The 12,530-nt window shown below is 42.5% G+C and overlaps 1 protein-coding gene and 1 long non-coding RNA gene across 8 annotated transcripts in view; one reads left to right on the top strand and one right to left on the bottom strand.

Moving 5' to 3' along the window:
- Positions 1–12,530, top strand: part of LOC118302454 — a 170,788-nt gene that overhangs the window by 16,758 nt on the left and 141,500 nt on the right. The gene's annotated exons all lie outside the window — the stretch shown is intronic.
- The window catches only part of sema6dl (sema domain, transmembrane domain (TM), and cytoplasmic domain, (semaphorin) 6D, like), a 33,089-nt gene continuing 26,673 nt past the window's right edge, over positions 6,115–12,530 (bottom strand). For 3 of the 6 annotated variants that reach the window (XM_035628577.2, XM_035628578.2, XM_035628579.2), the window contains exons 17-20: positions 11,982–12,038; positions 11,274–11,456; positions 10,046–10,287; positions 6,115–9,934 (exon numbers count right to left, since the gene is read on the bottom strand). In XM_035628577.2, the coding sequence (XP_035484470.1) occupies positions 8,798–9,934; positions 10,046–10,287; positions 11,274–11,456; positions 11,982–12,038 (1,619 nt within the window). In that variant the 3' untranslated portion in view covers positions 6,115–8,797. The remainder of the gene's footprint in view (positions 9,935–10,045; positions 10,288–11,273; positions 11,457–11,981; positions 12,039–12,530) is intronic. The other 3 variants (XM_035628581.2, XM_035628582.2, XM_035628583.2) reach the window with 3 other exon arrangements.

Genomic DNA, 12,530 nt, shown 5'->3' with positions numbered 1-12,530 from the left:
GGCCATTTCTCCCACATAATTTAGATTTTAAAAGCACTTGATGCATGAAGATTTAGCATTAAAAAAGGTATTGTGAAAGCAGGTAGTTCTAAACGGGTAGTTTCTCTGCACTGAAATTGGGTCGAGGCCTACAATTCTGTGAAAGAATAGTAAATGCGAAGCTAGATTTTACATTGTAGAACTATTAAAATGTCATTAGTTCCACTTTGTCTGGGAATATTATCATACATTTTGCTTTTCATCCAAAATATATTTTTTTAAATCAAATCCATGTATCTCTATGGTTATTGAAGGATTAACTGTTCTAAAGGAAAATCAAGCAATGCTCTATTTTCATTGTCAACAAATCCCACAAAAATGACAAGATCAACAATGAACAGATCTTTCTCCCAATTATTGCTTTTATAGCCAAGTTTACAAATGATGAACTTAGCTTGAGATTGTCCGAGTCAGACACGTTTACACCAACAGTAACATTTACAGAACTGACATTCTATGGAAATTTTATTTAGGGGCGTGCAGGAAAAGTTCCAGAAAATGTCCGGAGCGACCTTTGCGTTCTCACACATGTCCTGGACTTGTGTCTGAAAGCAGCTTATTTGACTAAATCATGATGTGCACGAATCATGTAAATTAAATGTCCCTCGAGAGGACCAAATTAAAATCGGCAGATCACCAGCAGTGGATGGGAACTTGAACATCAATTATTAATTCCCATCTATTAAGATAAACACAAAATAACTTGTAATCCTTTGAGGGTTACTATAAATGCTAAAGACATGTTATGAAATATAATTTTTCTTTGATAAAGTCCGCGATGAAAATAACTGAAATCTTCAATTAGGTTATGTGTGGGTATGTGCTGTTAGGGATGGGGGTGGCGCTAAGCTGCATCCTGTGAGTCCACGGTATTGGATGGTTATTGATGTGTTTTTTGCCCTGAATGATAATTCTGCCTGTTGGAAAGACTAGGGGTTGTTGTGCAACATCTTGGCACGCAGCTCTTCCTCCTTTTCGTGCCATCGTCTTTCCTCTCTCTCTCTCTCTCTGTGCTCACTCGTCTTTTTCCTTCCAACTACCCTCCGTCAATCCTTCACTCTCTCTGAGACTTTGAATGTGCCTTTACAACACAAAGAGATAGTGTTCAATCAGGATGGGAAGAGTGCGAGAGAGAGAGAGCTCATCTGCTCAGTGTGATGCCCATTATGTATTGATCTGGACTCTGTGTAGGGCAGCAAGGGCACGTTTGTGTTTGTGTCCATAGTGATGAAAAATAGGGAAACAACTGGAAAAACCTATTCTCTCTGTGTTGGCCTTGATCTGGGGGATCTAATTTTCTTCTCGGTGATGAACAAGGTTGGTTTGGGGGATGACTGAAGAGTAAATTAGGCAGCTGATACAGCAGCCTGCTTGTGAAATCTCTCTGTGTTGATGTGTATAGACTATAGGCCCATTGATCTGTTGGGAGAATTAATTTGTTCTGGCACTAATGCAGGAGGGAGCTAACTTCATGTTGTTAGCCAATGTCAGATCTAAGCTATGTTCAATTAAGCCCGGTAACAAAGGCAGAGTGCTGCACTTAGTACTGCCCCACATAATCTGATCCAGGAGATATACTTATAGTTTTGTATTTTCGTATTTCATGGCCTGTCTGTGCGCAGTAGTTTATGTCTGGTGTTATCGTTCCTATCTGATCAGCAATTAAAAGGGCTCTTTGTTATGTAAAGAAATATAGCTGCACATGGTGTAAGCTTTTATCATTATTACAGCACCCTGCTCATTCAGCCAATCTATTTGCCTGAGGGGAGGTTTACACGAAAGGCTGTTTATGTGTGTCTTTATGCATTTGTGCACCAGGGGCTTTCCCAGGCTCAGGCTTTTGCAGGTGATCAGGGTCCCGTCGGCTGTGGTGTGCATGTTCTCGTCACCCCTCGGGTGAAAGGGTGTGTGTGTCTCAGGGTGCGTGACTGGGAAGATACGATTTCCCAATGACAGAGCAGCATAATAGCAGACTAGACTTTAGTCATAAAGCAATTGGGATAATCCTCTGGTTTACCAACAAAGCTCTCAGAACACCCACACTGCAACGGGCCTGAGTCAAGCTTCGGAGTGGGGGTGGATAAAGAGAGTGGAAAGAAACAAAGAAGAAGAAAGACGAGAAATGATATTTATTTTGACCTATATAGAGCAAGTTGAGCATTATATCGCAATCAGATGGACAATCTGTTGTGATGATCCCTAACCTGAACTCATGATACTTTTGCAACAAGAGTATTTTTCTCAGGTGTTTACAGTCTCGGTAAGGGTTTGTGCTCTCGGTAGGCTTGCTGCAACTCGCCCCACTCAACCACCTCTTTTCCCAAACACACATTTTAAACACATACAGACACACGAAATCTGACACATATGCACTTTTACTCCCGGGCACTGGAGCTGGTCTGAGCATCTTAAAGAGCCACAGATATGTATCTCTCTCCTGCTCTCAACATTGTTTTCCGTTTGTCTCTTTTTTCGCAGCCTGGCCTGCGCTGTGGGGTTGATTGTACGCATTTTAATACTGAATGACGCATATCTTGATTCAATACCATGTCACTCTAATTTCCACTCTCCTTCACAAGCCAGAGATGGCACTCGCCCCTCTATGACGCACTCCATATGCTGCTCACGGATTTCTTTGCTTCCAACATATTTCCGAGCCGTGGGTGGTATCTTCGAAGGTTTCCGTGATGTCACTGACGTTTGCAGGCTGCCATGAATGATTAAATGTTCGGGCAAAAAATTGTCCTAATAATGTAAACACTTGAAACTCGGTTCTGTTAGTCTTGTTTGCCGTGTTTCATGTCAACTGTCCCAGCCTGCCTGACTAGGGCACTGAACATTAGGAAAAATTGGTAAAAGATATATATGCCTACGGTTAAGGTTGTTTTGCTGTAGGCAATGCCATGTGACTAAATCATAGGCAAACCAATGGGGATCTGCGGTCATTAATGAGTATAATTTAGTTCTCCCTGAGAACATCTGAAAATGTGCAGTTTAGTTGAATGACATCTGGATGGTATTGTGAATGGATGTTTTGGCCTTATGACACAACGCTTACATCGGTATTAAATATCTTATATCTAATATAATACATAAGCGCTTTGAGTTGCTAGAAAAGCGCTATAGAAATCCCCTGTATTATTATTATTACCCTGCCGTGTCATCTTACTTAACAAAGATTGTTTTTGTCTCTTTATGATTATTTTCTGTCGTGAAGTCGAGATTGGCAGGATAACAGAAGCACAATTTAGTTATTTATGATTTATTTCATGATTTACTAAAATAAAAAATAAAAAACATGATCTTCAAATGCTTCTGAAAAAGTAAATACATTATTCTAGTATAACACATAAATTGGTTATTTAGCAACAGACTAACTGTGTGTGAACTCCAAGAAAACAAAGAAAAAGAAAACTGAGTAATAACAACAATGTTCTATTTTTTGTATGTACCGTGTTTGTGCACGCAACATAATTATTTTCATTTGAATCCAAATCCATCTTCCTCCTGAATAACTATGGCTCATGATACAGCACAGGTGGCAGTGCAAATGCAGGCATAAAAAAAAGGTTGTCACGTTATTCTCCAAAGGTCGACTGGGAACACATCAGCCATTCACTGCAGGGAAATCTTAGCGGCCATTATTTAATATAACAATGAATTAAAATCTATGTAGCCTACTTGCCTCCCTCTTTCCATCTCTCCCAGTGTCTCTATCTCTCTGTGGAGTCATCTGTGGTTGATTGTAGTGCTTGGCTGAAACTTAGGGAGAATATCCCTGTATGTGCCATGCTTTTGTTTCTTCATTATCCACCATCCAAATATCTTTATCTACTTGTAAATGCAGGGAATATGAGTTTCTGACTGCGCTCTCTTGATTTTGCTTTTCTGCAACGGGGGGCAAGCAACTGTCAATGTAAGGGATTACATTTTGATGGCTCTCCTGGACTGTGTAGCCTGCACGGCAAAAGCGTCAATGCGTTTTTCAATTCAATACTAAAGAAATTTTGGCTTCTTCACTGTCATTTGATACCGCTTTCAAATGAAGCATTACTCTGACACTCAGAGAGCGAGAAAAACCGGGAAAGAGGGAGAACTTGTTTTCGCTATAGCCCACAAAGAATCCTTCTAAGCACCTTTCCACGACCAAAAACTTGTAAATGTAATTGCTGGTTTCACCTCTGGGCTTTTAAGGAAAGACGACAGGAAAGTTGATTTTTTTTCTTCTAATCACCATCTTTAAATTTCTAAAGAGATGCTGCACTCAAAGCCAAAAAAAGCAGAGAAATGGACCAAATCCCAGTGTGTGCTGGTGGTGTTTCTGTCTTCTCCGTTGCTGTTTTAAAGCACATTTTAATTTGTACTTCCAATTTAGGCAATTTGCTTTCATCCTCCTGCATCGAGGCGAGTGACCTTGCTGTAGTGTGTTCCAGTTAAATTTAGAGGTGGTTTTTTTAAACATTTGCTTCCTCTGTCCCTTGAGAGGTGGAATACACACACTAAATGCACACACACCCACGCGCGCACACACACACACAACATACGTATGACAACAAACACATGCTTTTTGTCCGAGAACAGTCGGTGCAAGTAATGAGACTAAGTGTGGCTAGGCGGATCGACAAATGAATGAAACAGCTACAGAATTACTAGCTGTGTTTGATTTGCCTCCACTAATTCAAAGAGACCATCTGATAAATTGAGAGGATGGGATGTACATCAGAATAGCAAGAGGCGCCTCTTTGTTGTTTCCCATTCCCAACCAAATCACACCCCAACCCCCGTCAGAACACCCAGAGGGGAGAATGTTTCCCTTGTGTGTGTGGGAGAGAGACAGGGAGCTGGGTTGCTAGGAGGTGTTAGTTTTCAGGAGGTCCTGTTGAAAGCAAATGAAGGAGCACTTGTGTCAACATTCTGACGGCAGCAATGAGCCACAAAGCCTCCCAGCCGAACGTCCAAAAGGCTGCATCACCTCCCTGCAAAAAAGCAGGAGCAGCACACTAACAGCCGTCCTGCACTGTATGTGTGCAGATCGGTGTAATGGTAAACCTTTTTCCCTTTCAGTCTTGATATCTGACCAAATGTTTCCAGGATTGGATATGTTGGTAAAAAGTTGTTGTTGAAGAGGCATACATGAAATGTATTTCAGACAGAGAGAGAGAGGGTAGATGACATGCATCAAAGGTTCCCAACCAGATTCAAATTGGAAATGTTGCTGCGTTTAGGTAAGGGTTTTTCGTAGACCACTAAGCCACCATGACATCCCATGTTTGTGATCTGAAACAACTTGGACAGATGCGTCTGCGTTTCTGTTTCACAAAATCCTGATTTCACATTGTGTTGTTCTGGACATGTGTGTATTTGTATGACCTTCATAAATGCTTGTAAGAAGTTCAGTACCATTGCACATTAAGCATACGTGCTGCAGTGATTGTATGTGAATGGTTGTCTCTTTGAGAGGGTTGAGTATTCCTCCTTTAATTATTTTTTCCTCTGCTAATCGTAACCACATGAAAAGTGATTATTTTATTTTTTGCTGTTACCAGCTAATCTAATCGCAGCCCGATCTGTGCATAACATCTTGCACTAGAGTTTGTGCTGCATGCATCTGAATTCTCTGTATACAAGTGTGTGCATTCTTACACAGCTCATTGGTGGCTTAGATCTTATGCCCTGAGCAGTACTTGGTCCAGATGTTTGGTGTCTAGAGGAACATACTACTTTGGAAACGTTCCCACATGCTATCTGGAGTGGTTGACTCTGGGCTGGCCTCAAACTTCAAAACAACCCAGATCTAAAAATAGCTTGAAGCCCTTAATCATTCTGCAGACTCTTAATGTCCGATAGTCAGCTCAGCAAGCTCAGCTAGGATAAGTTTTACCGACATCACAGTCATGCCTTAGGTACGGAATACATCACATAGCTCGGATGGACTCATATAGCACTAAGATCATATTCAGTTTTCTGCCATGCTCTGTCACACTGTAAACACAAGACACAACATATGGAGCTGAATTCTGAAACCCAGCCAAGCTAAGCCCCACGTCCTTAACACGAAAAATCCCTCAACACCTGTTTCTGTGCAGTAATGTTTTATTTCAACTATACATGCTGTGTTAAAAAAAATCAACAAAACGGTATCATGAAACAAAGACCATCATTATTATTTACACATTCACAGTACAACTTTACAACCTATCTACATGCTCAAATACTCTGGAGATCATATATACAGCTGGCCTTGCATCACCATGTTGCACAGTATGTAAATTAAAAATTACATGACAAAATCCGGTTCATCTGCACATAACACAGAGCTCAGACTGAAATATAAAGGCTTCAAATTTAGATTGCAACAGAAAGACCCAGTTCATATTGCAATGTACAAGGCAGTTGAGCAGTGTATGTTGAGTGTATGTCTGTAATGTCAGTGTGCATGTGTCGAGTAGAAAAGAGCCCAAACACTGGTTAGATGACAGGCGGAAAGTCTTTACATACAATCATCACTTGTAAACAAAATGTGGCTTTGGGCTAAACAGGCAATTGATACTTGGATAAGATTGCGGATGTAACCCAAATGGTGTACCCATTGCTAAGAGAAATGACCCCTTAGTCGTCCCTACCAGCCAACAGAAACAATTCCTGTCACTTCAATCCTGGGGATTTACAGATTCTGCGTGACCGCTGCCAATGCCAACAGACGGCTTTCATGTGAACACTGTTAATACATTGGCTGTGGGCAGGATGTGCTGCATTGAGTCGAATGCTCCACAGTGCAAGATATAACCACCCTACATCCCACTGTCAAGAAAATACATTCACTGCATGGCACCTCAATGTGGTGGATTAACACCATTCTTTTCAACACCGGGAGTAATGGAGAGAAAAAATGGATTTATACCCCAAATGATTTTTGACTTTTCCACACAAGTGGTGTGTTTGTCAATTTGTTTCAACATCAATTCAGTTTAGATAAGGTGGTGATTTTCCAACGCACGTTCTGCTGAATTTCAAATTGCTTGTATAAAAAAATCCCCATATAGTATATGACAATAACAAACAGAGGACCAACTGACATTGCCAATATTATATACTGTAGTAGTTCATTTTGTGAATAAGGCACACAATGCACAAAATCAGGTTCACTTGCCTAAAAATATTTATAATCCTTATTTAAAGTATTTAAGTATATACAGGATCTTGTCATTCCCAGCATGACTCATTTGGACACATTGGTAAATGTTGTGTTGATTGTACACTGGCCACTCGCAGGGAAGCTGCAAAGGGGGCACGACAGATGACTGAGATGTCACATCCACATATTGTTCGAGAGTCAGTTCAGTATATCCTAAATATGATTTATGTGGGAGGAAAATTATAGTGCTCTCCTACAACAGGACACAAAAGTTTAATACAGCAGAAGTGCCCTGAAAAGTTGAAACCATATTGCATGAGCTAAAACATTGGTGTTTTTATATGGTAGAATCTTCTTAAATAAGACAGTAAAACATGATGAAGGCAAATAATTTTGTTCAAAATTAATTTATAGAGTGGGATGAGAAATGTTTTTTCTTTTCTTAAAACTTCAGCTACATAAAGTAAGAAGTCTCTTGAACCACCAGTAAAATTCCTATAAGGGGCAGTGGAGGTTGGTGGAGGTTTCAGTCCTGGAGAGGACCCCATGCATCAGTTTTAACAGTGCGTTTGGTTGCAAAAAACGTTATAACTTTGACTCTGTCTCGAATATAACACACACGCTCACCGCCAAGCAGATGTGCACACCCATACCAGGGGCTATCCCAGTCTGGTGGAGAAAAAAATGCCTCAAAGACAAACACCTATGTCTAAAATAGCAGCAAATACTAAGTACAATTTCCCAGTGAGTTGGTGTCCGTGTCCCAGTATTCACTCAGCATAACCAACCTAACGCCAGCCAAACCAAATTACCAGAAACAGTGACACAAAATATGCTTTAGGCTTGCTTCATATGGGTTCAAATAAGACCAGAAAATAGATAATATTGTTGAAATGAAAGACAGTGACTTGGGTCTTGGACAGGACTTAAAGTGCATCCTCTGGCATGTGGCATCAGTCTTGATTACCAAGTGTGAAGGCCTAATATGTGTGCTGCCTCTGGATAAGCCTGCTTTCCTATCAATCAACACATGTTGTTCGCTATGTTCGCTTGCTGCCTGATTCAGCTGTTCGTAGTCATATGTATCTTAAGCAACACAAACTCCATGATAATTGATTCTCCTCTCCTCTGCCCCAGCCATCTTACTAACAAAGGCCTCTCCTCTCTGTTCAGTTCACATTAGTGGGAAGACAGTGCTCAAGGGCAGTGACAAATGACACCCATTCTTCAAGTATTCCACTGTTTTGACGTGGTACCACACGCACAGACACCGTAGCGGTGTCTTAAACCTTGTACCTTATTTGGGAATGGGCGACGCCCAAGCCCAGATACAACGGGGAGCAGCAGATTTACCACTGCCCACTGTTCATATCTCGAGGCTACTATGACAACGGCGGGAGATGGAGACGTAGGGAGCACAAAAGCCCCAAGGAGTATCTTTGGCCACATGTGATATTCCCTTTTTAGTATGAGTGACTGTGCATATCATTTAAAGGGCAAACACACCTCAAGTCGATACACAAACACACACTAGGCCATACCCCATCCATAGCCCCCCAAGCCCGCAGGGCTCAAAGCTCTACAGTCAAGGCCAAGAGCTCACTGAGAAGTGTCCATGCTCTTTTAATAACTGTACTTGTTGACCACTCGCATCTGTGGAGTCTGTGGTGAAAACCCATTGGGTTTGGGGGGCACATCTGGCTTTAGCGATGGGGTCCGTTTGAGCCCAGTGCGAGGGAGTGAGCCATACCCACTGTAGCTGCTCTGTCGTGATACAGAGGGTGGGTGAGCTGAGTGCATTCCTGCCCCCATTACTCCACCATGAGAGTCGAGTCTAGAGGGGGGTGTTGGGGGCATGTAACCCCCTCTGTTCATACTGTGTTGGCGAGACACAGACACCCCCATAGTTACACCATTTGGTGACGTGGATAAGGACTGCCTGTGAGAAGCACTCCTGTGGAGTTGGTACCCCCCTCTTTGCCTCTCCATAGTGCCCCCCATGCTCAGGCTGCCCGTTGGTGTGGTGGGAGTGGTGGGCATAGGCACATCAACCCTCTTGGTGGGGCTGTGCCTCGGCAGGGAGGAGGAGGGAGAGTACAGGGAAGCCTCACGGCTGGGCACCCTGGGGGGTAATTCAGTCAGTTCCTCCATGGGCTCCAGTGTGAGATGTTGTCTTGGGCGGGGCCCTGATCCTTCTTGAAGAATGGCCTTGGGGTTTGCCACAGAGTCATTGAGGTGTTTTAAAAGGTCATTTAGAGTGTTTCTGGCATCCACAGATCTCTTCTGGTCTTTCCTACTTCCCCTAGAATCAGGATTCTTCAGTTTCTTTTCAGACGAATGTGGCAGTGTATCATCTCCATTGTCAAGGTTAGGGTGGTCGTGTGTAGCATTGGGTAGGACAACTGCACTAGGGATGTGGGAGTGTCCCAGGGCAAGGTGAGGATGGTGGGGGTTGGCGTTGGGAGGAGCAGGGGAGGAAGGAAGGAACTGAGGACTAACGGCTGTTGCTGATGAGTTGGAGTCCTTATGAGGCCCACTGACCTTGCCCTGAGCCCTCTCCCACTGGTTTTTAATGGGCTGGAGGCCTTTCTGCTGAAGCACAGGCGTGGACTCGGGTGTAGGCAGGGCAGCCAGCTCTGGGGGCTGACAGCCTTCCCGTAGGATCATGGTCTTGGTATCACCATTGGGTGTATTCAGGTCTTTGCCATTGCTCAGCATATTGGTGTACATCTTGGGAGAATCGATGTTGGTTTGGTACTCCTAAATGTCATGATGAAATCAAAAGAATAAGATTAGAGGCATATTCTCATCTTGTTCTATCACTTCTATCCAGACTTTCATGTAGCACTGGAGCTGTTTATATGGCTGTACCTTTACAGGACTGTCAAAGAGACCGTTGAGCTTGACAAAGCTTCCAGTGGAGTCCGAGCAGGATGGTGCAGACTCTGCGTCCTTGTGGACATGTCTTGGTTTACGAAGGAATGAGTCTCGATAGCAGAAAACTATCAGACCAGCTAGGAGAGCACCCATGAGAAAAGCAGCAAACACGCATGTGATGAGGATGTTCATGTGGACCATCTGGTTGGTCTCACCTGCCTGGATATCCCACACACCTATAAAACATTGAGGCATTGGTTAAGGTGACAAGAGTTCAATTGCTTAGTCAGCCCCCCCCCCCCCCCCCCCCCCCCCTTTCAAGAGCAGAAATGTACATGTTTGTGTTTGAACCCAACCATGCATCAGTTTCTGCTTTTACATCTCACCCATACAAAGCAGCCAGTTACGCATAACCAAATTCCATAAATATGGACACATTCCTATTCATCTAAACCCAGATGAAGAAGAAATATGGTGAAAATTGGCAGAAGTTGTTAGGTACCCACATCCATTTCACCATCTATAAGAAGCAATGCTATGTTAGTTCAGAAGGGAAGACTTTGTGTTGCCTTGATACACGTTCCAAAGAGGCCCTTTGTCATGCGTTGAAGTGGTACTGAAGAGTTAGGAGTGCACTTTTATAGAGATAGAACCAAATCAGTCTTTTCGCACAAGCGATCAACCAGAAGGAAATTGGTCAGAGAAAAGAGAAGCAGTGTTTGTCTTCCAGGTGTTGAGATAGCTGCTGCTCTACTGAAAGTTTGTTAGTAACCACAGACATTGAAAGAGTTAGTCATCCACTGTGCAGCCAGTCAATGATCTACCAGCCAGGGTTAAGTGTAACTATATCTATAGTTAAAATATAAATATATATGGAAGAGATGAAATATAAATGCAAACAAAAGAGTGTAAAGAAAGTGTCTGGAAAATAAATGATTTAAAATAAATGAAGAACATTGGAAAAATACAACTTATATGAAAGAAAACAATGTTAACATGAAAATATGTAAAACAAGATAAATTATGTATGAAAATGCCTATTTGAAAAAGAAAAAGACTAAATTATATATGTGATACAAGATCCTAAATAGGTGCCACTATGTGCATGTGTATCTTTGGATATGTGAGTCTATGTGTGGATTTATGTGGATAAGTGAAAGTAGTGGGCAGCTATCAGATCAGGCTCAATGCAGTATGCTGGCTGCCTCCCTGCGGGCCTTACCCTCTTGGCCCCCTGGGATAGAGTCTAAAGAATGGGATGTTGCTGGGTCATCCTGCAGCACAAAGCCCGAGCCGTAGAGCTCTGGCCCAGGCCCAGAGCTGGGGTTCTGAGTGGGTATGAGTTGTGGGGGGTGTATGGGCCCACTGGGCTGGACAGTGACTGGCGCAGATGAAAACTCCATGTCTGTGGTGACAAACAAATTGTTAACAAACTGTGCAAATGTGGGTAAAGCATACTGTTATCATCCCAGTTAGTAGGCATGGGCAGTGTGTCAATTTTAAGGTTAGTGTCAAAACAGATAATGAATAAACTTCATCAGAGTTAAACTTTAACAAAATATTGACATTCACAGACCAATGAAATGTTTTGGTTTTTTTGTTTAAACAGTTTGGATAGGAAAATAAAGAGGGGATACTTAGAAGAGGAGTTGGTACACAACACCAAGGAGTCAAGCCAAGGGGGTGGCGATCGGGCATGCAAGTGGGAGGAGGAAGTGATGAGTGAAAAAGTGGAAGTGAATCTGTGCTGAGATAGAGCACCAATGACACCTGGAGGAACTGTCATTTGTGATGATGAAAATGAAGCATGTGACATCAGCATTCAGGAGGTGTTTGGTAAGAAAAGATGAATGGTGGTAGTGGTGGAAAGACAGGGTTGGAGATGCTGAACTCAAGGAAAGAAACCATTTGAGTAAAAGATCAAACTAACCAGAGGTAGGGTCGCCAAAAGATTTGTAATCTGGCGCTGAAGTAGGGCCCAAAAACGCTAAAAGAATTAAAAAGGACAAGAAATCAGTATAAGGAATTCAGAAATAAAAGCTTAAAAAATAAAATAAAATCGGTAAGAGACACCAAGAGTGCAGTATACTGAGTTTAACAATAAAGATATAAAGCACTCGCTAACAGTGTCTTTTTCTCACGGGAGTCTCTGGAAGCCCTCTGGTTCTGATCAATACTGAGGTTCAGCCTGGGTCATGTTTAGTTGGTACAAACGAAGGGGTGGACGTTTTATAGTAAAACCAATAAAGGCACATTTTCTGGCCATCAGTGATCCAAACACCTCTACCATTTGCACCAGCTGAGCATGAACCTTGATTGTACATGTCCATGTTGGTGCCTGGCAGGCAGCATTAGTTACAGGTGGCCATGTACTGCATGTAAATGTGTGTTAATACTGCACATAGACTTATGTTGGGGCGAGTTACTGGAGTGGTTACTGGTGTGAGTGTAGAGGCTCATGGTGTACGTAGAAATGAGT

This window comes from Scophthalmus maximus, chromosome 4 (genome assembly GCF_022379125.1).
Source record: "Scophthalmus maximus strain ysfricsl-2021 chromosome 4, ASM2237912v1, whole genome shotgun sequence".
In the NCBI taxonomy this organism is placed as follows: Eukaryota; Metazoa; Chordata; class Actinopteri; order Pleuronectiformes; family Scophthalmidae; genus Scophthalmus; species Scophthalmus maximus.
Note: the sequence above shows the minus strand (reverse complement) of the source record. Positions and strands in the feature narration are given on the sequence as shown.